The sequence below is a fragment of the Hyperoodon ampullatus genome, assembly GCF_949752795.1.
Source record: "Hyperoodon ampullatus genome assembly, chromosome: 1".
Classification (NCBI taxonomy): domain Eukaryota; kingdom Metazoa; phylum Chordata; class Mammalia; order Artiodactyla; family Ziphiidae; genus Hyperoodon; species Hyperoodon ampullatus.
This window is the reverse complement of record NC_136914.1, coordinates 42,650,601-42,678,389: the sequence shown is the minus strand read 5'-3', so window position 1 is coordinate 42,678,389 and position 27,789 is coordinate 42,650,601. Positions and strand designations below refer to the sequence as shown.

Here is a 27,789-nt window from a genome sequence, read left to right as displayed (position 1 = left end):
TGGGGGAGGTATGGTGGTTAGAAGGGCAGAGGGCAGATGTGTAAGAATGGATGTCAAAACACCTACATGGGGCACATCAAAGCTTACCTCGTAAACTCGGCCAGCTGCAGAGCAGGATCGCAAAGAGCACTGTGGGCAACATTTTCCAGGGACTCGGACTACAGTTTCATCCTTAACACCCCAAAAACAGTCCATCAAAAGGTAGTATTAATAAAATCCACAACAGTAGGAAAATTTCACTCACAGCCAACTCAATCATGGGCCTCAAGCCTCCAGAAACAGCAATTTCCTCTCGTTTAATATTTATTAGTCACCTGACTAATATTTATTAGTCATTAGTCATTTATTAGTCAACGAATGAGCACTTTTCAGGGCAGTGTGACTCTTAAGAAGTTTACACGTTCCTCAAGTCCCATCCACTTCTAAGAACAAACAAAAGCACAACTAATAACAATAATAATAGTACTTCGTGTTTGCCAGGTACTGTTTTAAGTGTTTTACATGACCCTGTAGATGCTCTTATCCCGCCTTCACAAACAAGAAAATTAAAGAGCAGAGAGGTTGTGTGACTTGTCCGAGGTCACAGAGCTGACCTGGAATAGTAAATGGTTGGCAGAGGGACTTCAGAGCACCAAGCATTCAACACTTAAGAACATTTACCCTCCTGCTGAGTCACTGCTAATCTCAAAGTGAAGGTATTCCTCCCTTGATAAACTACCTCACTATTCTTTTGCATCTTATGGGAATCCACACGTTTATATATATGCATTAGGAGGTCCTTAACATGAAAAAAATCAGTCATGCCCCTAGATATCTCGGAATAAGCCAGTGCAGAGAAATGTGGGTGACAAACACTAAATGCCCAAAGAACCCCTTACCGCCTTATTCCTACAGTTTCAGCTCTACCACCTGCACCCCCAGAATATTAGACCCTTTGTCACCGCTGCCCTAAGAATTTTCACAGCCACGATCTCCTCGTTAATGCCAAAGAATCAGCTTCTCACTCTGACATCACCACAGCCTTTTGAATGGAAGGAAGGGAGGCAAATTAAAGCCAAGAGAAGGAGGATTAGAATAAACCAAGTTTCAGTGACTAAGAAGTGGTAGATCTTATACAGAAGACACCTCCTGAACAGTTAGCTGCACTTTCTCTTACAAAAAGCAGAGAATGAGATCTTACTATCATGGTTGCTGTGGATTTCCCTCTGCAAGAAAAGAAGGTTGGTGTACCTTTGGGCATGTGTGTAGGGGCGTGTCAAGTAACCTTAATTTTTCATGGAAAGTTCCAGTCATGCGTTAGTGGCTTTTTTAACCCAATTATATATGATCAGCTAGATTAATGCATTCCTATCTAATAGGAATTTATTTCAAACACTTGAATCACTGGAATTCACATGACAACTGTTTTCTCTGCTTTAGGTTACCTTATTTCTTTATAATTCTGTAAAAATATTATGACCATTGACGTTTAATAGAGTATGTGAAAATCGGACATGCGGTGAAATCATTGAGCATTTCTTGACCTCAGAACTCTTGAGTTTAATGAAATTTCAGTGAGGAATTAAAAATAAAGGTATATCTGATGTCATACTCACTATTCAGTAAGTTTATGGAAGTAAACAATGAACTTTTACAACGTTAAGTAAACAGGGGACAAATGTCATGATCACAAATGTTGAACAGAAATATAGAGGTAGTATAAATCTATCTTAACCAGCATGGAGTAAACCCAAGGACAGGGGCAGAGTCAACTGGAGAGTGGGAGGTATGGGTGGCAGATAATTACCTGTGTAGAGGCTGGTACAGGAAAACCAAGTTTCCGATTCTTACTGGCAATAATTATATATTTCATTGACAGAAACAAAACCTTTCTTCACAAATAGAGACCAAAAAGGGCAGGGAGGAAAAGCATTTAAAGAGAAAATATCCCATTACGTGAGAGAACTTCTTGACTGAGAATTGAGATCCCATCTGGGCTGGTGTTTTATAAGCAGGACTGGAGAGGCAAGTAAGAAGAAGGTGAGCAGCAAAGTGGGTTAGAGAAACGGGAAAGGCGTTTTAGCTGTACATTTTTGTTGCTATCATACACTTGAATCCTATTATTCTGGTCTTCGTAGATTTGCCCTTCCAAACCTATAGACTACCCAGGGGCTAGTATGCTAGGGACTGATGACCAAATCCAGCCCACCACCAATTTCCATAAACTTTTATTGGAATGCAGCCACATCCATTCATGTACGTATTATCTATGGATGTTTTTGTGCTATAATGGCAGAGTTGAGAAGTTGTTCCAACTATATGGCACACAAAGCTGAAAATGTTCACTATCTGGCTCTTTACAGAAAAAGTTTGCCAACCCCATGTCTAATATGGTACCCTCAGTAATCACAGGAGTTCAATACCAAAATAATATATGATTCATGTCATTACAATTTTGGGTAGGACCACCATTAAGGATATACAGTTGACCCTTGAACAATGCAGAGGTTAGGGGAGCTGACCTCCACACAGTTGAAAATCCGAATATAATTTATAGTCAGCCCTAGGTATCCATGGTTCCTCCACATCTGTGGTTCTGCATGCGTGGATTCAACCAACCATGGATCGTGTAGTACTGTACTATTTACTATTGAAAAAAATCCATATATAAGTGGACCCACATATCTCAAACCATGTTGCTCAAGGGTCAACTGTATTTAATTATGGGTTTCCGTATTCCTTAAATAAAAATACTTATGACAAAGTTTATAGTATGTTATAGCTCACAGCTCTTGACAAAATATCTTCTCCTGTAACACCTCTGAAGATATAAAAATGAGATGAAAATTCTACCAACAAAAAGTAGAATAGCCAACCTCCTACCATTGCCGAGGAAGTCCCACTGACCATAAGACTTTCTGTGGCCTTTCTTTGCTTTATAAACCAAAATAGAAATAAGAACCATCATTTCTTCCCAACTCTCTGCCTTCCAATATCAAACACAACATGGGTTTGTTCCCTCAGTGTGCGGCCACTGCAGTTTAAAGCCATTAGAGTGCCATCCTAGCCTTTCAACTCCCTCGATGTCTTTCTACCTAATCAGAGCCCATAATGTAAAAAAAAAAAAAAAAAAAAAAGAGTGGGAAGTATGTGTGTTGGGGGAGGTGGAGGAAGTGATGAAAAGTGGGGAAGAAGACACCCAAATGTAAAGCACACAGTCCCCGAGAAACATGGTGAGAACCCTTGCAAATTGGGGATTACAGTTTTACATTTCATGAAGTCAAAATGTAAGAGGGTTGGGCAGTGGAGAGAGAAAAATACCTGGTCTCAGTACAATAGAGCTACACTAAATGAAAACCTGCCAGACCCTTAGTCGAGGAAACACGCACCTTTCTTAGCACCTGGCTATGGATCCAAGAAAGGGAATTAGCCAAGGGCAGGCTACTTACCCTTGCAGCTTTCAAGCACTGGGTATGGACAGATTTCTTTTGATCAAGGCTGAGTAAACAGAAAGAAAAGAACTTGGGGGAAAAACCCTAAAGAGCAATAGAAAGTTATAACATTCTGAAGATGCACAGAAAGAACAGATTTCTGAAAACTAAGTACTGCAGGATCTAAAATAAAAGACTTAAAAGCCATTTTGCAACTTCAGCAAGATAGAAGAAAATGCAGTCTTTATTAAATAGAAGGACGAAGCGATAAAGAAACAGAAAGCATTGGGGTTAAAAAAAGATGAACCAGTGATAGGAGAAATAAGGAAGAATTAAAAGAAAATTAAAGGAAAATCATCAAATTAAAATCAATACTGGAGGCAGTAAACACAAACTCAAGAAGCTACCTCCATAATGCAGAGGAAAGACACAAAAGTGACAATGATGAGAGAGAAAGTGACCAATAATGAGGGGGAAGGCAGGGGAGCAATCTATGAATCATAGGTGTTTCTGAAGAAATGAGAATAATTGGAACAGACATGACTAACCAAAGCCATAACTAAAGAAAACATTTCACACTTGGAATATAGACTGAAAGGGCTTCACAGTATTCTAGGCAAACTATGTGAAAAGACACCTCACTTGGAAGTATCCTGGGAAAATGTTTTAATTATAAAGATGAAGAAACATCCTGCAAGAATTCAACAGAGTAAACTAGCTGAATATAACAGAATAGAAGGCAGAAAAACCTCAGACTCCTCCATGGCACTAAATTCCAGAATTCAACGGAACAGAGTTTATATGGTTGATATGAGAAAAGATTATAATCTCCTTAAATTTTAGACCCCTACAAATTATCTTTCATGAATGTAGGCAAATAGAAAATAATTCTCAAACACTTAGTGGCTCAGAAGACATACCAATTTTTATCTTTTTTAAAAAAATCTGAAGATGAAGTTCAATTCACTTAGATTAATCAAGATTGGGAATGGAAAAGTTGTAGTATTAAAAAAATTGATGGGAGAAAATATTTGCAAATGAAACAACAGACAAAGGATTAATCTCCAAAATATACAAACAGCTCATGGAGCTCAGTATCAGAAAAACAAACAATCCAGTCAAAAAATGGGCAGAAAGGGCCTCCCTGGTGGCGCAGTGGTTGAGAGTCCGCCTGCCGATGCAGGGGATACGGGTTCGTGCCCCGGTCTGGGAGGATCCCATATGCCGCGGAGCGGCTGGGCCCGTGAGCCATGGCTGCTGAGCCTGCGCATCCGGAGCCTGTGCTCCGCAACGGGAGAGGCCACAACAGTGAGAGGCCCGCATACCACAAAAAAAAAAAAAAATGGGCAGAAGGTCTAAATAGACACTTCACCAAGGAAGACATACAGATGGCCAAGAGGCACATGAAAAGATGCTCAACATCACTAATTATTAGAGAAATGCAAATCAAAACTACAATGAGGTATCACCTCACGCAGGCCAGAACGGCCATTATCAAAAAAGCTAGAGACAATAAATGCTGGAAAGGGTGTGGTGAAAAGGGAACCTTCCTACACTGTTGGTGGGAGTAAATTGATACAACCACTATGGAAAACAGTATGGAGGTTCCTTAAAAAACTACAGGGGCTTTCCTGGTGGCGCAGTGGTTGAGAGTCCGCCTGCCGATGCAGGGGACACGGGTTCGTGCTCTGGTCTGGGAGGATCCCACATGCTATGGAGTGGCTGGGCCTGTGAGCCATGGCCGCTGAGCCTGCGCGTCCGGAGCCTGTGCTCCGCAATGGGAAAGGCCACAGCGGTGAGAGGCCCGCGTACCGCAAAAAAAAAAAAAACCAAAAAAAAACTACAAATAGAACTACCATACGACCCAGCAATCCCACTACTGGGCATATACCCTGAGAAAACCGTAATTCAAAGAGAGACATGCACCACAATGTTCATTGCAGCACTATTTACAATAGCCAGGATATGGAAGCAACCTAAGTGTCCATCAACAGATGAATGGATAAAGAAGATGTGACACATATATACAATGGAATATTACTCAGCCATAAAAAGAAATGAAATTGAGTTATTTGTAGTGAGGTGGATGGACCTAGAGTCTGTCATACAGAGTGAAGTAAGTCAGAAAGAGAAAAACAAATACCATATGCTAACACATATGTATGGAATCTAAAAAAAAAAAAATGGTACTACTGAACCTAGTTGCAGGGCAGGAATAAAGAGGTAGACATAGAGAATGGACTTGAAGACATGGGGTGGGAGGGCGAAGCTGGGGCAAAGTGAGAGTAGCATCGACATATATACACTACAGAATGTAAAATAGCTGGCTGGTGGGAAGCTGCTGCATAGCACAGGGAGATCAGCTCAGTGTTTTGTGTTGACCTAGAGGGGTGGGATAGGGAGGAAGGGAGGGAGGCTCAAGAGGGAGGGGATATGGGGACGTGTGTATGCATATGGCTGATTCACTTTGTGTGCGACAGAAACTAACAAGGTACTGTGAAGCAATTATACTCCAATGAAGATCTATTTAAAAAATTGGTGATAATAGTATCAGGAAGAACTCTCATCAGACTGAACATTTTAATGAGCCTACAAAAATGTGGAGGGGCTAGGGCTCTATTCACTAGGCATCTGGACAGAAGCTGAAGGCAAGCAATTTCAGTATGAATTTACATCACCCACTAAGGGAACAACCCCTTATTTGAACACAGGAATTTCTCCTTTTGTCAGAGATGATCACTAACTCCTAACATCTGATTATAACTATGCAAACAAATATATACACATTTGCCTACCAAAAAAATTGGAATGAATTCCAAAAGAAATTCTATTGTGATCTTTTGGAATGGTGGAAATACGGAAGATCATTTTCTTTTCTGCTTTTCTGCTTTTTGCAAACTTTCCTTAAGGAATACAGATTCCTTTTACAATTTAAAATACACTGTATATAAAAAAAATACACTGTATATTAAAAATCAAATTTTTCTAAAGCTCAAGACCTGGAAATGCATTTCTTCTGATGAACTTGTGTTTTTTCTTAAATGAATGAGTTTTAAAACATGAATGAGTTAACACATATAAAAGGCTTGCAATCATGCTCAATGATGTTAGCAACTATTGTTTTGTGATTATTATTATACATAAATGATATGTAACTCATCATTTTGGGAGACGATACAGTGTAATGGTTAAAAATATGTCAGGTGTGGTCTGTTGAGGTTGTTATGTATAACTGCCTAGGTTAGAAGCAATGACAGTTCATAACTGTGGTACCTTGAGCAAATTATTTAAACTCTGTATCTCAATTTTATCTACTATAACATGGGATGATAATAATAGTTCCTACTTCACAGGGTTGTTACGCAAATTAAAAGCTCTTAAAATTAATGATTAGCACATAATATATGCCCCCAGTGTGGGGATGGTGATGGGCAGATGGTGGCGGTGAGAATGTTTCCAACAAAGGCGCTAATTCTACAGCACCTCTTTATATCATCAGAACACCCAATGGTTAATAGTGATATTAAATCAAGAAAAATGGTTTCAATAGTCTGACAGTTGGGTATTTTTTAGTGTCAAGGTAAAACTATAGACTTGATGCAAGAGTGATTAAGATCAATCTATTTCCAAGACTTCAGAATGCTTGCCTAGCAATTAGCTCTAAAGTATGGCAACAAATTTCATCTTTTTAAGTTAAACAATGCAAACTATAAGTGAGTACTGTTTGAAGCTAGAATTTATCTTTAACGTTTTTTTAGAATGGGAACCAGTACTTTCAATTATTCCAAGCTAACCTCTGATATGCAGTCAGGGTTAAGTTTTTAAAGACTTAAAGCAGAAGGTTCACGATGGAGTGTTTCCACTATCTATCCTCTCACGTCCCTTATTGTAATGGTGGCAAACTGCTTAATTAACCTTCTTACACAAGGGGAATAAAGCCTGGAATGTGTGAATCAAAATGCCCCAACACTACAATATCTTCTGAATGTAAGATATTATGCAACTCTACCAAGAAACTCATTTGTAATCTGAAAGCTAGGACAAGACTTTGTGATGAATTGAGAGGTGTGACATGTGTACAGTAGTTGCTGTAGTGTGGGTAATACAATTTAGTCTTTCAATTGATACATTTTCCCTTTGTTTGGCATTTAGCATTTCTTGCCTAATTGCCTTTTGTCTGCCTTTAAAAATATTGCCCAATTGTCACAGTATGCCATGTTATTGATTTTGTTTTATTTGACACAAAGTACTGCTCTGTATCAACTGAATGTTGGCTTCCAGCTTTTTCTTAGATCAAAAAATGAGCTATTTTTCAACTGGAGGCAAACTCCTTTCATGGTTATCTGTCAACTGCTAAGAAACATCCATAGGAGCTACTAGAAGAAGAAAAAATTGTAAAATACCATGTACACCAAATTTATTTGCAATTGATTTTCTTTTGTAAGTCTGTGAAGAGCCTAATGTTGTGAAAATCAGATCAGCTTTAAATGAAGAACAAGGTCCCCCTATTTTAAACCTCCCTGGAGAAAATCCTTTGATAATTTGAATCATTATCTAATAAAAATTAGATAAGGTACATCTGGATAATCAGGTTCAAAGACATGCATATGTCTTTAAAAAGCAGACTATACCTATGCATTGAAAAACAATAACAACCCTGATCATCTTACTGAATTTTCCAGATGTTTAGCTTCACATTTTTGGAACATCTGCAACTAGAGTTTGGCGGCTTCTTTATGTGTACCCTGAAGGCTCAGTTTCCTTAAGTAACAATTAGCCTAAATGGCTGGTAATTAGACCTATCTGTAGCATCTAAGGGTAAAAGAAATCTCTCAGGGGTGGTCTCCAAAAGTATAAGGAAAATCAAACAGCCTTTGCTTCTTGTTCTCAGGACTTCCGAGGTCTGCCTGACAAAATCTCAGAAGAGACTCCAAGTTCCTGAACAGTGAAGTTAACAGTCTGTGAAGGATCCATTCTGAGGCTGTCTTCCTTACCTGGTTACAAAACAGAGGATGACACTGAGCTGCGAAGCACTGGGTGACCCCGTTTCTACACACACACTTGGCGCACCGACTCAATGGCCAGTCCTCCCCATCCTGAAACACACGGCCTTCATAGGAACAGGGTTCTGGAAGGTCAGAGCAATAAGGATTACCGGGGGGATTGCACTTGCTGATCCCAGGGCTGACTGCATGCGTGTGCGGCCAGTGCAGTCACACAGGGCCCTGTGCTCAGGGGCACAGTGCAAACGACGGGGCCCCGTGCTTGGGATATTGCTCTGCAGTCACTGTATGGAGTTCTTAACTTTCTCTCTGAGTTTCATAAGTGAAGTCTGGTGTGACAGGTAGCATGTGCGACAGGTAGCATGTGCTAGGGGTTTGGGGGTCTCACTCATGTGTGGCCCTACCTCCCCGCTGCCTCCTTGCCTTCTGGGTTCTCAGGAGCCTGACCCCAAGTCCATGCCCAGTGAAAGCTGCCACCCTCCAACCATAGCAGGGACCTGGGTGTGGGTGCCTGGGGAGTGCATGTACCCTAAGCACCAAGTAGCTGGGGAACCCGGGGCACCTGTTGGGGGGGGTGTCTTACCCACCCAGCAAATATCCCTGTGCCTTAGGGAGTGTGACATGAATAATAAATTAAAAACAGGACAGGTTGCAAAACCTATGGAAGAAAATAAAAGCTTTTCCCCCCTGCTTTTTGAACAAAGGGCCCTGCATTTTTATTATGCACCCAGTAAATTATGGAGTTGGTGCTGGCTGATCCTCTAATCTCTCCAGGCAAAATGCTCCCAACAGATCTTTCTTATGGACAGCCAACAAGAAAGCACCCTAAAATGTAAGAAAGGAGCCCACAAACCCAGACAGCCCACTCTCTACCCCATCCCTAAACTCTGTTGTTGAAGTATTTTTACTTGTAGGGTTACTTGGCCCAAAGCAGCTGCCTGTCCTTTTCTGGTGGATGACATCTGAAATGCATGAGGAATGCATTCTACTTTCAGCCTTTCCTAACCATACTTTTTAATCCCCAGAAGGGTTCTCCAGGGTAAACAGTCACCAGGAATGGAATAACTGGGGATCAGAAAGAAACCAGAGGTCTTTTTAAAGGGAAAAGGCAAGGATAGAGTGTAGCTTCCAGGTGCTATTTAAAAAGAGTAATTTTAGCTATTATACGCCAGGAGAGAACATAATACAGAAACGACAATAATTCATATTTATCGTGAAGTAAACACTACTTAATTATAAAAATGGAAAGGGACATATATCCCTAAAATGTAATAAAAGGGTACGTGGTCCAAGCATGGATTCTAAGGAGAGGGCCTGGAAGCATGCCCCTGGCTTGCTGAGCCATGCCTTGGTTTGCAGGCAGGCATAATCTCCACAGCGAAGAGGCCATAAAGACAAATGAAATACCTGCTTCCTACTTGGTGTGTTTTGGAGAAAGATGTTATGTCAACTGAAAGACCAGCCAGCAGAATTAGTGGTAGTGTTACTACATGATGGAGAAGTGATTTGTTCGTTCTTCTCTCCACCGAGAGGCAGGAGGAAGTAGTAATACCTTGGCCTTATGCAGTCACAGCAAAGGGTCTTGTCCTTCCTCCTTTTCCTTCTTAGGAGCTATGAACACAGAGGGATTGCATCTGGCCAAGGCAAAATAATAAATCAGAGAGTCTCAGAATCTCAAGTTTGGAACGGAGCTCAGTCTCTGCAACATTGCTTCTGCCACGTGCAAGGCTACATCTCGGTTCCAATAAGGAATGGGGTTAGAGATCTTTGTACCACACTGAGCAAGAAAGAGAAGAGTTGGGATGTCACCAGGTAAACCTCAAAGGCAAAGAGGGTCTCTCTCTGCAAGCTCATACTCACTCCCAGGGCCCACACAGACTGGGCAGCAGCTTCCTTCAGGGATGAATTCCAGCTCCTGGTGTCCACACAACAGTGGTGGGCACGGTGGGGAGGTGCATCGGACTTCCCCATGAGTGCAAGAGCACACACTGCATGGGGAGGACACCCACTCTGTCCCATGCTGTGCGTTAGAGAAAAAAAAAGAAAAGAAAATTATTGTCAGAATATAGGCTTTCATTTGACCAAACAGAAACAAGCCTTCTCTTAAACAAATGAAGGATGGAGCGCAGGAGAGACAGAAGAAGGCTCTAGGCTTGCAAGGCTGAGACCAGGGTTTGCAACATTCCAAGTCAGAGACCAATTTTAAAATTGAGTTGTATTTTCCTTTTTTATCCCTAAAATTTTACATTTGAAAATTTCAGAAAAGCACAAAAATAAAATAAAAAGACCCCAATCCCATCATTTAAAAAATTCTATGAAGACCAAAGTAAAATATGCACACATACACGTATATCTACTGAATTCTTTATAATAGTTATATTATTTTCAATATAGCTCCCACTCAGTATTATGCTTTTTTTTTTGGCCTTTACTTTTTACCCTGATGAGTTCCCATATTTGTGTTCTCTCTCTCTCTCTCTCCCTCCCCTCACCCCTCTTTCTCTCTCTCCCGTTCCAGTGATCTTATGGTCCCAGGGAACCTGTCATAGCCAGCAGGAGGCACCTGGTCCAAATTGTAGAGCAAACTCATTCCTCACGAGGGTGTCCACCTACACACACAGAATGTCCTTAGCCCACTTTAGGCTGGGATACAACATTCCCAAAGCTGGCACTGTATCGGTGATCTAACAGATCTATGTTTTGAGTTATATGATTTACTAAGCACCAAAAGTATCTAAATGGGCCACTCTCAGATGTGACACAGAGTGAGGGCAGGGGTAAACCCTGAATGTAAAAAGCTACAAGTATGTTGATTGCTTGGGGAAGTAGCTGTCAAAGTACGTTATGTTCTCAATGGCAGAGTGGAATGATGGTGGCCTTTTAAAAAATGTATGAAAATAAATGAGTTTAATCCATAAAGTTTTCCTCTTATAACATTTTCTTAAATATCATATTCCTTTGCCTCTATTAAATGTAGCATATGATGATATCTGATTCAGCACAAATCATATACAGACTTCTATTAAAAATGTCACACACACCCAGTGCTCAGTCATCTAAATATAATCTGGGGATTTCAACTGTATCACTGAGAAGCATAGAAAATAAACATCCTCTTGCTTCTCCTCAAGCCAGCATCCAGAATAATTTATTCACCTCTCTCAAACACAAAAGGACTCTGTCTTACTTAAACAAGTCACTGCCCCTTTATTCTGCAAATTGCTGCCAGGTTGCAAGCATGCCAAGTCTGATATTTTGGAATTACTAATAACCTGTGCTATTATTGTAACAATAATAGTAATAGGTAGTCACAGTCATCCAATTATTTGGGAACCAAGTCCTCACCTTACCATTATGAAAATTACTTTCTTTAGGTGGACTTACTGGGAGTACAAGAGGGCAGAAATGCAAGGAATGCACTGAGTTGGATGAACCAAGGATTTCCTTGGATGCATGCATGTTCTCAGATCCAAGCTCAGCCCTCCCTGACTTGGGGACTATGAGTGTGATGTAATCTTTCTAGATTTCAGCTTCTTGGTCTAGAAAACTTAAATGGTATGACAATATCTTGTGCACTTGGTTATTGTAAAGGTTAAACGAGGCAGTTGTTAAAGAGCCAGCGAGGGGAGTGGCAGGTAGGAGGTGCTCAATCCTCTCCCTTCTCTCCACTGCATGAGTCCATGGTCTTCCTACTCTTTTTCACACCTATGTGCTGACTGTGATCACAGCAACAGACTTGGATGCCAAGGCCAAGTCCTCTCCTATCAATTTTTACTTCTTCTATAATTAAATATAAAATTTCAAATTTAGTGTAGCAGCATATAAATGGGCAAGTCCACAACTTGCTAATAAGCTATTGGCTAATAAAAGATAGCAGGCAATTGACCTTTATGCTTTGAAGGCCTAAGCATAAAAGCAAAGGAAGAAATTGTAAGAGAAAAAATTAATAGGTTCTGATGAGTTAAAATTTTAAAAGTCTGTCAAAAATACATTATAAAAAAATTTTAAAGGCAAATGACAAACTGATTTTTAAAAACTGCAAATTATATTAATTAGAATTATACTCTACTATATAAAATCATTTACAAGCAATAAGAAAAGACTGGAGGCAAGATCAAGATGGTAGAGTAGGAAGATTCTGAGCTCACCTCCTCCCATGGATGCACCAAAATTACAACTACATATAGAACAACTCTCTCTAAGAACAACCTGTAGACTAGCAGAACAGCTCTTCTACAACTAAGGATATAAAGAAAAAAACCTCATTGAGATGGGTAGGAGGTGACCCATACCCCTGGCAGGAAACTCAAAAGCCGAATGAATATCACAAACTTGGAGGACCTCCCTAAGAAGTAAGGAGTTCCAGCCCCACATTGGGTACCACAGCCCTGAGACCTGCACCAGGAAGATGAGACCCCATAACTGGATTTGAAAACCTGTGGGACTTACATTGGGAAAAGCCAGAGAGCTATAGGAAACCAAAACTCCCTTCTTAAAGGGCTTATGCACAAACTCACTCTCTCTGAGTCCCAGCACAGAGGCAGTGGTTTGAAAAGAACCTGGCCCTCTAGCCAGCCTGCCAAGGTGGCCCCAGCACACCATCCAGCCTGTGCCCACTCCACCTCTAGCCATGCCACCAAGGTAGCAGCCCCAATCCAGCTCAGGAAAGCCTTGGCCAGTGTCCACTTCAGTTCCAGGCATCTTGCCAGGGAGGCCCCAGCCCTGACTGACATGCCCTAAAACCCACCCCTGCCATCCTGCTCCAGCCACAACTGCCAAGGCCACCTGGCACACAAAAGCTACATAGGAACAATTCTACACAAGGCCACACCTTTAAGACCAGGAGAGATAACTGTTTCACCTAATTCACAGAAGCAAACCCAGGAAAAACAACTCCAATGAAATAAAGATAAGTAATTTACCTAATAAAGAATTCAAAGCAATCATTATAAAGATGCTTATAGAAATTAGGAGAAGAATGGTAGAACACAGTGAAAACTTCAACAAAGAGATAGAAAATATAAAAAAAGAAACAATCAGAACTGAAGAATACAATAATTAAAAGAAAAAATATGCTGAAGGGAATCAAGAGCAGATTAGATATTACAGAAGAATATATAAGCAACATGGAAGACAGACTAATGGAAATCACCCAATCATTACAGCACAAAGAAAAAAAAGAATTTTTAAAAATGAGGATAGTTTAAGGAACCTCTGAGACAACATCAAGCATACTAACATTTGCATCATCAGGATCTCAGAAGGAGAGAGAAAGAAAGGGGCAGAAAACTTATTTGAAGAAATAATGGCTGTAAACTTCCCTAACATGGGGAAGGAAATAGTCTCAAAGAAGATGAACCCAAAGAGATCCACACCAAGACACATCATGATTAATAAGGCAAAAGACAGAGAGAGTTTCAAAGGCAGAAAGAGGAATACTATGCATAATATTCAAGGGAAATCCCATAAGGCTATCAACTGATTTTTCAGCAGAAACTTTGCAGGCCATAAGGGAGTAGAATGATATATTTAAAGTGCTGAAAGGAAAAAAAACTTATAACCAAGAATACTCTGCCCAGTAAGGCTATCATTCGGAATTGAAGGCAAGATAAAGAGCTTCCCAGACAAGCAAAAACTAAGATTTCATCACCACTAAACTGACCTTATAAGAAGTGTTAAAGGGTCTTCTTTAAGCAGAGAAGAAAAGGTCATAACTAGAAATATGAAAATATATGAACAAAAAAAAAACTCACTGGTAAAGGCAAATATATAGTAAAGGTAATGGATCAACTATTGAAAAAGCAAGTAAAATTTGAAAAGCAAAAATTGTAAAATCAACTAAAACTACAATTAGTAGTTAAGGAATATATAAAGTAAAAAGATGTAAAACATGACATTAAAAACATAAAACATGTGGGGGGGACTAAAAATGTAGTGCTTTTAGAATGTGTTCAAACTTAAGTAACTATCAGCTTAAAACCAACAGCCATATATATATATATATATATATATATATATATATATATATATATATATATATATATATATATATATATATATATATACCTTAATGTAACCACAAACCAAAAATCTACCATAGATACACAAAAAAATAAAAAGAAAATCATCAAACTACAAGGGAAGAGACTAAAAGAAGAAGAAAGGAACAAAGAAGTACCCAAAATAACCAGAAAACAATTAACTAAATAGCAACAAGTACATACTTACCAATAATCACTTTAAATGTAAATGGAATAAATGCTTCAATCAAAAGACATAGAGTGAATAGATTTAAAAAAAAGACCCATTTATATGCTGCATTCAAGAGACTCACTTCAGATCTAAAAACAGACATAACCTGAAAGGGAAAGGATAGAAAAAGATATTCCATGCAAATGGAAATGAAAAGAAAGCTGGAGTAGCACTACTCTGATCAGACAAAACAGACTTTAAAACAAAGACTATAATAAAAAAATTAATGTGGTAATTACATAATAATAAAGAAAACAATCCAATTTACAATTGCATCAAAAAGAATAAAATACCTAGGAATAAATTTAACTAAGGAAGTGAATGTCCTGTACTCTAAAAACTAAAAGACATCAATGAAAAAATTGAAAGAGAAATGGAAAGGTATGCTGTGCTCATGCTATGGAAGAATTAATATGGTTAGAATGTTCATATTACCCAAAGTAATCTACAGATTCAACTCAATCTCTATCAAAATACTCACGGTATTTCTCACAGAACTGTAACAAATAGTTCTAAAATTTGTGGAACCACAAAAGAATCCAAATAGCTGAAGCCATCTTGAGTAAGAAGAACAAAGCCGGAAGTATCACACTCCCTTATTTCAAACTATACTACAAAGCTATAGTAATCAAAACAGTATGGGGCTGGCATAAAAACAGACACATAGGTCGGTGGAACAGAACAGAGAGCCCAGAAATAAGGTCACCACTTGCGGTCAATTAATCTACAACAAAGAAGGCAAGAATATACAATAGAGAAAGGATGACCTCTTCAATAAGTGATGCTGGAAAAACTGGACAGCTACATGTAAAAGAATGAAACTATACCATTTTCTTATACCATATACAAAAATAAACTCAAAATGGATTAGAGACTTAAATATAAGACCTGAAATCATAAAACTCCTAGAGGAAAACATAGGTTGTACGCTCTTTGACATGGGTCTTAGCAATATTTTTTTTGTTCTGTCTCCTCAGGCAAGGGAAACAAAAGCAAAAATAAACAAATGGGGCTACATGAAACTAAAAAGCTTTTGCACAGTGAAGGAAACCTCCACAAAATGAAAAGGCAGCCCACTGAATGGGACAAAATATTTGCAAATGATACATCTGTAAGGGGTTAATATCCAAAATATAAAAAGAACACATACAACTCAATAAAAAAAAGTCCAATTAAAAAATGGGCAGAGGACCTGAATATTCATTTTTCCAAAGATGACATAAAGATGGCCAACAGGACCACGAAAAGATGTTCAACATCACTAGTCACCACTAGTTATCAGGGAAATACAAATCAAAACCACAGTGAGATATCACCTCATACCTGTCAGAATGGCTATTATCAAAAAGACAAGAAATAACAAGTGTTGGCAAGGATGTAAAGAAAAGGGAACCCACATGTAATGTTGGTGGGAATGTAAATTGATATAGTCACTTGGAAAACAGTATGGAGATTTAATTTTTGAGGAAAAATTAAAAATAGAACTACCATATGATCCAGTAATTCCACTTCTGGGTATTTATCTGAAGAAAACAAAAACACTAATTCAAAAAGATATATGCGAGGATCGAGGGAAGATGGCGGAAGAGTAAGACGCGGAGATCACCTTCCGCCCCACAGATACATCAGAAATTCATCTACACGTGGAACAACTCCAACAGAACACCTACTGAACGCTGACAGAAGACCTCAGACCCCCCAAAAGGCAAGAAACTCCCCACATACCTGGGTAGGTCAAAAGAAAAAAAGAATAAACAGAGACAATAGGATATGGACGGGACCTGCACCAGTGGGAGGGAGCCGTGAAGGAGGGAAGGTTTCTACACACTACAAGCCCCTTCGCGGGCGGAGACTGCAGGTGGCGGAGGGGGAAAGCTTCGGAGTAGCGGAGGAGAGCACAGCAACAGGGGTGCGGAGGGCAAAGCGGAGAGATTCCGGCACAGAGGATCGGTGCCCTCAGGCACACACCAGCCCGAGAGGCTTGTCTGCTCGGCCGCCGGGGCGGGCGGGGCTGGGAGCTGAGGCTCGGGTATCGGCTTTCAGTCGGAGCGCAGGGAGAGGACTGGGGCTGGCGGCAGGAAGAGAGCCTGAAGGGGTTAGTGCTAGCCCGGAGGGAGTCCGGGGAAAGGGTCTGCAGCTACCGGAGAGGCAAGAGACTTTTTTCCCTTTTGTTGCCTGGTGCGGTGCGCGAGGAGAGGGCATTCCCCTCCCTCCCCTCTGCCTGAGTGAGCCAGAGCCCCCGAATCAGCGGCTCCTTTAAACCCGTCCTGTCTGAGCGAAGAACGGACGCCCTCCGGCGACCTACGCGCAGAGGCGGGGCCAGGTCCAAGGCTGAGACCCGGGAGTTGTGAGAGCAGAGACAGGGAAATCTCTCTCTGCAGCCTCGGAGGCAGCGGATTAAAGCTCCACGGTCCATTTGATGTGCCCTGCGTCTGTGGAGTGCATCAATGGACAGCGAATCATCCCAAATTGAGGAAGTGGACTTTGAGGACAAGATTTAAGACTTTCCCCCCTTTTTCCTCTTTTTACAACGAATTATCCCAAATTAAGGAGGTGGACTTAGCAAGATTTCAGACTTCTCGCCCTTTTCCTCTTTTTACAACGAATTATCCCAAATCGAGGAGGTGGACTTGGAGAGCAAGATTTTTGATTTTTCCCCCTGCTCTCTTTTTGTGAATGTGTATGTGTAATCTTCTGTGTAAGATTCTCTCTGTATAGCTTTGCTTCCACCATATGTCCCAGGGCTCTATCGGTCCGTGTTTTTTTTTTCAATAATTACTTTTTAATTTTAATAACGCTACTATATTTCATACTTTATTCTATTTTACTTTACCTGCTCTTTCTTTTTTTCCTACCTTCCCTTCCTCCCTCCCTCCCTCCGCTCCTCCTTTCCTTCTTTCTTTTTCTTTCCTCCCTCCCTCCCTCCCACCCTTCTTCTTTCCACTTTCTTTTTCTTTCCTTCCTCCCTCCCTCCCTCCTGTCTTTCTTTCTTTCTTTCCTTCCTCCCTCCCTCCCTCCCTTCTTCCATTCACTCCTCCTTTTGCTTTCATTCCTCCCTCCCTCCCTCCTTTCTTTCTTTCTTCCTTCCTTCCTTTCTTCCCTTCTTCCTTTCTTTCCCTCTCTCTTTCTTTCTTCTACTAATTCTTTCTTTCTACTTTTTCTCCCTGTTATTCTGAGCCGGGCAGATGAAAGGCTCTTGGTGCTGCAGCCAGGAGTCAGTGCTGTGCCTCTGAAGTGGGAGAGCCAACTTCAGGACACGGGTCCACAAGAGACCTCCCAGCTCCACATAATATCAAGCAGCGAAAATCTCCCAGGGATCTCCATCTCAACACCAGCACCCAGCTTCAGTCAACGACCAGCAAGCTACAGTGCTGGTCACCCTATGCCAAGCAACTAGCAAGGCAGGAACACAACCCCACCCATTAGCAGAGAGGATACCTAAAAACATAATAAGGCCACAGGCACCCCAAAACACACCACCAGACGTGGACCTGTCCACCAGAAAGACAAGATCGAGCCTCAACCACCAGAACACAGGCATTAGTCCCCCCCACCAGGAAGCCTACACAACCTACTGAAACAACCTTAGCCACGGGGGACAGATACCAAAAACAACGGGAACTACGAATCTGCAGCCTGAAAAAAGGAGACCCCAAACACAGTAACATAAGCAAAATGAGAAAGCAGAAAAACACACAGCAGGTGAAGGAGCAAGATAAAAACCTACCAGACCTAACAAAAGCAGAGGTAATAGGCAGTCTACCTGAAAAAGAATTCAGAATAATGATAGTAAAGATGATCCAAGATTCTATTTCCCAGATCCAAAATCTTGGAAATAGAATAGACAATATGCAAGAAACAGTTAACAAGGACCTAGAAGAACTAAAGATGAATCAAGCATCGATGAAAAACACAATAAGTGAAATGAAAAATACTCTAGATGGGATCAATAGCAGAATAACTGAGGCAGAAGAACGGATAAGTGAGGTGGAAGATAAAATAGTGGAAATAACTGATGCAGAGCAAAATAAAGAAAAAAGAATGAAAAGAATAGAGGACAGTCTCAGAGACCTCTGGGACAACATTAAATGCACCAACATTCGAATTATAGGGGTTCCAGAAGAAGAAGACAAAAAGAAAGGGACTGAGAAAATATTTGAAGAGATTACAGTTGAAAACTTCCCTAATACGGGAAAGGAAATAGTTAATCAAGTCCAGGAGGCACAGAGAGTCCCATACAGAATAAATCCAAGGAGAAATACGCCAAGACACATATTAATCAAACTGTCAAAAATTAAACACAAAGAAATCATATTAAAAGCAGCAAGGGAAAAACAACAAATAACACACAAGGGAATCCCCATAAGGATAACAGCTGATCTCTCAGCAGAAACTCTACAAGCCAGAAGGGAGTGGCAGGACATAATTAAAGTGATGAAGGAGAGAAACCTGCAACCAAGATTACTCTACCCAGCAAGGATCTCATTCAGATTTGATGGAGAAATTAAAACGTTTACAGACAAGCAAAAGCTGAGAGAGTTCAGCACCACCAAACCAGCTTTACAACAAATGCTAAAGGAACTTCTCTAGGCAAGAAACACAACAGAAGGAATATACCTACAATAACGAACCCAAAGCAATTAAGGAAATGGGAATAGAAACATACATATCAATAATTACCTTAAATGTAAATGGACTAAATGCTCCCAGCAAAAGACACAGAGTGGCTGAATGGATACAAAAACAAGACCCATATATATGCTGTCTACAAGAGACCCACTTCAGACCTAGAGACACATACAGATTGAAAGTAAGGGGATGGAAAAAGATATTCCATGCAAATGGAAACCAAAAGAAAGCTGGAGTAGCAATTCTTATATCAGACAAAATAGACTTTAAAATAAAGACTATTAGAAGAGACAAAGAAGGACACTACATAACGATAAAGGGATCGATCCAAGAAGAAGATATAACAATTGTAAATATTTATGCACCCAACATAGGAGCACCTCAATACATAAGGCAAATACTAACAGCCATAAAAGGGGAAATCGACAGTAACACAATCATAGTAGGGGACTTTAACACCCCACTTTCACCAATGGACAGATCATCCAAAATGAAAATAAATCAGGAAACACAAGCTTTAAATGATACATTAAACAAGATGGACTTAGTTGATATTTATAGGACATTCCATCCAAAAACAACAGAATACACATTTTTCTCAAGTGCTCATGGAACATTCTCCAGGATAGATCATATCTTGGGTCACAAATCAAGCCTTGGTAAATTTAAGAAAATTGAAATTGTATCAAGTATCTTTTCCGACCACAATGCTATGAGACTAGACATCAATTACAGCAAAAGATCTGTAAAAACTACAAACACATGGAGGCTAAACAATACACTACTCAATAACGAAGTGATCACTGAAGAAATCAAAGAGGAAATTAAAAAATACCTAGAAACAAATGACAATGGAGACACGACGACCCAAAACCTATGGGACGCAGCAAAAGCAGTTCTAAGGGGGAAGTTTATAGCAATACAATCCCACCTTAAGAAACAGGAAACATTTCGAGTAAACAACCTGACCCTGCACCTAAAGCAATTAGAGAAAGAAGAACAAAAAACCCCCAAAGTTAGCAGAAGGAAAGAAATCATAAAGATCAGATCAGAAATAAATGAAAAAGAAATGAAGGAAACGATAGCAAAGATCAACCAAACTAAAAGCTGGTTCTTTGAGAAGATAAACAAAATTGACAAACCATTAGCCAGACTCATCAAGAAAAGAAGGGAGAAGACTCAAATCAATAGAATTAGAAATGAAAAAGGAGAAGTAACAACTGACACTGCAGAAATACAAAAGATCATGAGAGATTACTATAAGCAACTCTATGCCAATAAAATGGACAACCTGGAAGAAATGGACAAATTCTTAGAAATGCACAACCTACCAAGACTGACTCAGGAAGAAATAGAAAATATGAATAGACCAATCACAAGCACTGAAATTGAAACTGTGATTAAAAATCTTCCATCAAACAAAAGCCCAGGACCAGATGGCTTCACAGGCGAATTCTATCAAACATTTAGAGAAGAGCTAACACCCATCCTTCTCAAACTCTTCCAAACAATATCAGAGGAAGGAACACTCCCAAACTCATTCTACGAGGCCACCATCACCTTGATACCAAAACCAGGCAAGGATGTCACAAAGAAAGAAAACTACAGGCCAATATCACTGATGAACATAGATGCAAAAATCCTCAACAAAATATTAGCAAACAGAATCCAACTGCACATTAAAAGGATCATACACCATGATCAAGTGGGGTTTATTCCAGGAATGCAAGGATTCTTCAATATACGCAAATCAATCAATGTGATACACCATATTAACAAGTTGAAGGAGAAAAACCATATGATCATCTCAATAGATGCAGAGAAAGCTTTCGACAAAATTCAACACCCATTTATGATAAAAACCCTGCAGAAAGTAGGCATAGAGGGAACTTTCCTCAACATAATAGAGGCCATATATGACAAACCCACAGCCAACATTGTCCTCAATGGTGAAAAACTGAAACCATTTCCACTAAGATCAGGAACAAGACAAGGCTGCCCACTCTCACCACTCTTATTCAACATAGTTTTGGAAGTTTTAGCCACAGCAATCAGAGAAGAAAAGGAAATAAAAGGAATCCAAATTGGAAAAGAAGAAGTAAAGCTGTCACTGTTTGCAGATGACACGATACTATACATAGAGAATCCTAAAGATGCTACCAGAAAACTACTAGAGCTAATCAATGAATTTGGTAAAGTAGCAGGATACAAAATTAATGCACAGAAATCTCTGGCATTCCTGTACACTAGTGATGAAAAATCTGAAAATGAAATCAAGAAAACGCTCCCATTTACCACTGCAACAAAAAGAATAAAATATCTAGGAATAAACCTACCTAAGGAGACAAAAGACCTGTATGCAGACAATTATAAGACACTGATGAAAGAAATTAAAGATGATACAAATAGATGGAGAGATATACCATGCTCCTGGATTGGAAGAATCAATATTGTGAAAATGACTCTACTACCGAAAGCAATCTACAGATTCAATGCAATCCCTATCAAACTACCACTGGCATTTTTCACACAACTAGAACAAAAAATTTCAAAATTTGTTTGGAAAAACAAAAGACCCCGAATAGCCAAAGCAATCTTGAGAACGAAAAACGGAGCTGGAGGAATCAGGCTCCCTGACTTCAGACTATACTACAAAGCTACAGTAATTAAGACAGTGTGGTACTGGCATAAAAACAGAAAGATAGATCAGTGGATCAGGATAGAAAGCCCAGAGATAAATCCACGCACATATGGCCAACTTATCTTTGATAAAGGCGGCAGGAATGTACATTGGAGAAAGGACAGCCTCTTCAATAAGTGGTGCTGGGAAAACTGGACAGGGACATGTAAAAGTATGAGATTAGATCATTCCCTAACACCATACACAAAAATAAGCTCAAAATGGATTAAAGACCTAAATGTAAGGCCAGAAACTATCAAACTCTTAGAGGAAAACATAGGTAGAACACTCTATGACATAAATCACAGCAAGATCCTTTTGGACCCACCTCCTAGAGAAATGGAACTAAAAACAAAGATAAACAAATGGGACCTAAAGAAACTTCAAAGCTTTTGCACAGCAAAGGAAACCATAAACAAGACCAAAAGACAACCCTCAGAATGGGAGAAAATATTTGCAAATGAAGCAACTGACAAAGGATTAATCTCCAAAATTTATAAACAGCTCATGCAGCTCAATAGCAAAAAAACAAACAACCCAATCCAAAAATGGGCAGAAGACTTAAATAGGCATTTCTCCAAAGAAGATATACAGACTGCCAACAAACACATGAAAGAATGCTCAACATCATTAATCATTAGAGAAATGCAAATCAAAACTACAATGAGATATCATCTCACACCTGTCAGAATGGCCATCATCAAGAAATCTAGAAACAATAAATGCTGGAGAGGGTGTGGAGAAAAGGGAACACTCTTGCACTGCTGGTGGGAATGTGAATTGGTACAGCCACTATGGAGAACAGTATGGAGGTTCCTTAAAAAACTAAAAATAGAACTACCATATGACCCAGCAATCCCACTACTAGGCATATACCCTGAGAAAACCATAATTCAAAAAGAGACATGTACCAAAATGTTCATTGCAGCTCTATTCACAATAGCCCGGAGCTGGAAACAACCTAAGTGTCCATCATCGGATGAATGGATAAAGAAGATGTGGCACATATATACAATGGAATATTACTCAGCCATAAAAAGAAACGAAACTGAGCTATTTGTAATGAGGTGGATAGACCTAGAGTCTGTCATACAGAGTGAAGTAAGTCAGAAAGAGAAAGACAAATACCGTATGCTAACACATATATATGGAATTAAAAAAAAAAATGTCATGAAGAACCTAGGGGTAAAATGGGAATAATGACACAGACCTACTTGAGAATGGACTTGTGGATATGGGGAGGGGGAAGGGTAAGCTGTGACAAAGCGAAAGAGAGGCATGGACATATATACACTTCCAAACGTAAGGTAGATAGATAGTGGGAAGCAGCCGCAGAGCACAGGGAGATCAGCTCGGTGCTTTGTGGCCGCCTGGAGGGGTGGGATGGGCAGGGTGGGAAGGAGGGAGATGCATGAGGGAAGGGATGTGGGAACAGATGTATATGTATGACTGATTCACTTTGTTATAAAGCAGAAACTAATAAAAAAAAAAAAAAAAACCCCAAAAAAAAAAAAAAAAAAAAGACCAAGGAAACTTTTGGGACTGAAGAATATGTTCACTATCTTGACTATGGTGATGGTTCCACCGGTATATACCTATGTCAAGACTTAGTTTCTACACTTCAAATATGTGTATTGTATGTTGATTATTCCTCAATAAAACTTTTTTTTAATTCCCCCCCCCAAAAAAAAAAAGATATATGCACCCCAATGTTCACTGGAACATTATTTGTAATAGCCAAGATATGGAAGCAACCTAGTGTCCATCAAGAGATGAATGGATAAAGAAGATATCACACACACACACACACACACACACACACACACACACACACACAAAGGAATATTACTCAGCCATAAAAAATGAACTTTTGCCATTTGCAAAAACATGGATGGACCTAGAGGATATTATGCTTAGTGAAATAAGTCTGACAGAGAAAGACAAATATTGTATGACTTCACTTATATATGGAATCTAAAAAACAAAACAAAAGAATAAACAAAACCAAATGAAAACAGGCTCAGATACAGAGAACAAGCAGGTGGTTATCAGAGCGGAGGGGATATGTGGGGGTGAAACAGGTGAAGAGGACTAAGAGGTACAAACTTCCAGTTACAAAATAAATAACTCATGGGGATGTAATGTACAGCATGGAGACTATAGTCAGTAATATTGTAATAACTTTGTATGATAACAGATGGTAGCTAGACTCATAGTGGTGATCATTTCATGATGTATAAAAATATTGAATCACTATGCTGTGCACCTGAAACTAATATTATATTGTAAGTCAACTATACCTCAATTTAAAGAAAAAGAAAAAAAAATCCCAATGGAAAAAAATAGCAACAAGCTTATGGGATGTTCAACTTTATTAACTGCAAAGAAATATTATTTAAAATAAAATTTGATAATATCTTTTAATATCAGATATGGAAAGTGTTTAAAATTCATAGTAGCTATTGTTAGTGAAGAGGCAATGGAGTGGAATTCTACACAGAGCCTTCTCTCATGATAGCACCTGAACAACTCAGCCAGGCGGGGCTTACCCTAGGTAATCAGACCTGAAAAGAAACTATACTATCTATGATAGTCCCACTGGGTTTATCATTAGACACAGACAACTTAAAATTGAATTTTAATGACCACAGATGTCACAGCTTCAATACTCAAAATCTTTAGATGCTTTGACCTACTAATTTCACTTTTAAGAAGTTATCTGGAGAAAATGATCAATGACACACCAAAAAGTTTAAATACAAGGAATTCCATCTCATTGTTCTTCATAGTGAAATTGGAAATGTTTTCATGAATATTGGAAGCTACCCAAATGCCTAATAATAGGAAATCATGTTCTCCAAGAGAATGCTGGGGAACTATTTACAACATAATGTTATATAAAAAAGGAAGGTATAAACTGTATACGTAGTATAATTACAATTAGGTAAAAACATGTTTATCTATCTATCTATCTATCCATCCACCCATATTCACTGCCAGCTGCCCCCCCCACCCCCCGCAACAAAAAAAAACCTGAGGAAGCAATAGTGGTTTTCATAGCTTGGAGATTACTAGTGGATTTTTTTCCGCTTGCATACTTTTCTATTTTCCAAATTTTCACCAATAAACGAATATTCACTTTAGTCATCAGAGAGCAAAGTACTGTTTAAAATATCTAATGAATAATTTACATATCTTAAATAAAGTAAAATTTGAAAGCTGCTTATAAAACAACTTGAAGTGAATGTCTTTATTAAAAGTTAGGAGATTGCTTCTAAACATCTAGACATTTCATTAAAACAAGAGCTTGTTTTTGTCACTACTGAGAAACACTAACTGTCATTTCTTAAACATTTGCAATCATACCAACTCTCAGATGAGGCCACAAAAATTAATTATAATGACTTGTCAATCACCAAAGTTTTCTCAACTGTAAAATGAGAGGGCTGAATTAACTAATCTCTTCGGTACCTTCAAGCTCTCTAATGATGTGAATCTATTATCTGACTCAAGAGACAAAATTAAGCAAGGGATTCTCCCTTCACAATAAGCTTGAGAATTATGGGAAAAACAAAGAACATTCGTCAGGGAGACTCCACTCTTGATGTCAAAGCCACAGAAGCCCAGACAGTGATCCAAAGTGCACAGAATGATGGATAGGAAGTATTCTCACCTCTCTCTTTGAGAAAAGTCACATAAGTCCCCTCCATTTTCATCTCCTACTCTTATCCCTAAATCAGTGACACCTCTCTCAGCAGAGGCAGACCAGAGATCAAGGGGTTTGGTACATGCTGATAGATAGACAGATAGATAGATAGATAGATAGAGATAGATGACAGGTAGATATTTTTTAACTTCAGTGTTTTCTATACTCATTTACAAAAGCTGTATTTTTTATGAGCACTGTAACAAGCAAAGAAAGCTCTGCAAAATCAAGAAATAATACGTACACAAAACAATGTTCCCACAAGACCTGTGTTGTAGCTGTGCCATCTTAATACCATTAATACCTTTTGAAAACATGTGATTTTGACACTGGCCAAAAGCACATTCTGCAGACAATATCTTACATATATTCTTCTGCATAGCCAAATAACAAGTCGGCTTGGCTGTTGACATAAGTCCAAAGGAAAGATAAGGTCATAAAGTATTTGCCTGGCTTACTGACAGAACAAAAAAATAATTTTTCTTCCTATAATTTGTTCCTGTTATGATGTTATAGATCCAGAATACTAAATACCTGGAGATGTTCCATGCATATTGTAATTACATCCTCTACTTTGAAGAGAACAAGGCTGCAGAATTCAGTATTCAGTTCTTGCCTCACACACATAAATTAGTTCTCCTTTCAGCCTCACAGACAGGCAAAGCAAGCAGACCTCTCCCTCCACACTCCTGTATTCAATCGGATGTGGGCACTAGGGCATTACCACCTGCCACTTTCTTTTTCAGTGAATCTCCAAGCACCATCTTCTAAGACATGACATTAACTGGTGCTGAGATTAAGTTAGTAAAGAGGAAAAGAAAGAGGTTAAAGGTTCTTTCTCCTCCCTTTCACAGGCTAATTTGTGGGGAAAAGAACAGGGAAAACGCATTCCAACACTCTTTAGGAAAACATATTTCAGGCTTGTCTCCCTAACTGGTTGGCAAGGCTGGGCAGAGATCCAAAAGCTAATTTGAAAGGATAGCTTTGAGAGGTCATGGATGAAATAGTCACCCAAATGCTGGCTGTAATAAGCCCACGCAAAACTTAAATAACCTGGTCAGCCAAAAGGCTCAAGTGTTTTCCTCACTCCAGAGAAGATGTGGGGACTTGACTTGCTGGAACGTCAGCTGTACAGGTGCTGCCCACAATGCCAGCAAAAGAGGTCCCCTCATGAGGCGAGGCTGCTTCATTAAAGGTGGCCTCTTCATGCCTCCCTGAGCTCAACCCACCTTTGACTTTCCTTCTCTTCAACTTTATTCTCTGGGGACGGCATCACTTTAACAGATGCCCCTCCCACCACACTTGCTCTATCCTAAAGCCTCTTCTAAATCTCTCTTTTAGGGGAAAGCTTCCACTTCACCATTCCAAAGCTCTTAAAGCACCAGGCTAGTTCATAACTACTGGGACAGAGTCTCCATAACTCGTCCTATGGGATGCAAGCCAGAGGCTAAAGAGAGAGGATTACTGCTGTTCAGCGGCAGAGGAAGGTGCTCTGGAAACTGCCTCCCAAGCAAGCCAAGGGGGCAAAACAGAAAAGTCTCCAAGATTCAGGAAAAAACCTAGTGATGCAAGTGACAAGGGGAGATTCAGACCCAACCCAGACAAGCATTTAACCCACTCAAGAAAATGAATAATATTAAGAAAAATTTGGCAAGAATCTAAAAAGGTGAAGAAAGAGAGGAAAGAAGAACAGGAAGACAAGAAACATGATCGTTTTCACTTTATTAAGACTAAAATTCAAGGATTTTGTCTCAACTTAAAAAAAAAATCGGGGCTTCCCTGGTGGCGCAGTGGTTGAGAGTCCGCCTGCCGATGCAGGGACGTGGGTTCGTGCCCCAGTCTGGGAAGATTCCACATGCCGCGGAGTGGCTGGGTCCATGAGCCATGGCCGCTGAGCCTGCGCGTCCGGAGCCTGTGCTCCGCAACGGCAGAGGCCACAACAGTGAGAGGCCCGCGTACCGCAAAAAAAAAAAAAAAAAAAAAATCATTCTTCTGTTTCTATTTGAAGAAGTAGACCACTAGAGATTTTTTTCCCTTCAAAGTACAATTCCTGAAATTCAGCCTTTTTCTCAGTTACATCAAGTACCAGAAATATAACACTCTCAGGGG

At 39.6% G+C, this 27,789-nt stretch overlaps 1 protein-coding gene across 1 annotated transcript in view; it reads right to left on the bottom strand.

Annotated features, from left to right (window-relative positions):
- FRAS1 (Fraser extracellular matrix complex subunit 1) overlaps nt 1–27,789 on the bottom strand; it is a gene marked incomplete at its 3' end in the record, with an annotated part of 456,967 nt that overhangs the window by 250,988 nt on the left and 178,190 nt on the right. Inside the window, exons 5-7 of the mRNA XM_079718352.1 lie at nt 10,274–10,433; nt 8,405–8,538; nt 88–171 (exon numbers count right to left, since the gene is read on the bottom strand). Of these exons, the coding sequence (XP_079574478.1) occupies nt 88–171; nt 8,405–8,538; nt 10,274–10,433 (378 nt within the window). The remainder of the gene's footprint in view (nt 1–87; nt 172–8,404; nt 8,539–10,273; nt 10,434–27,789) is intronic.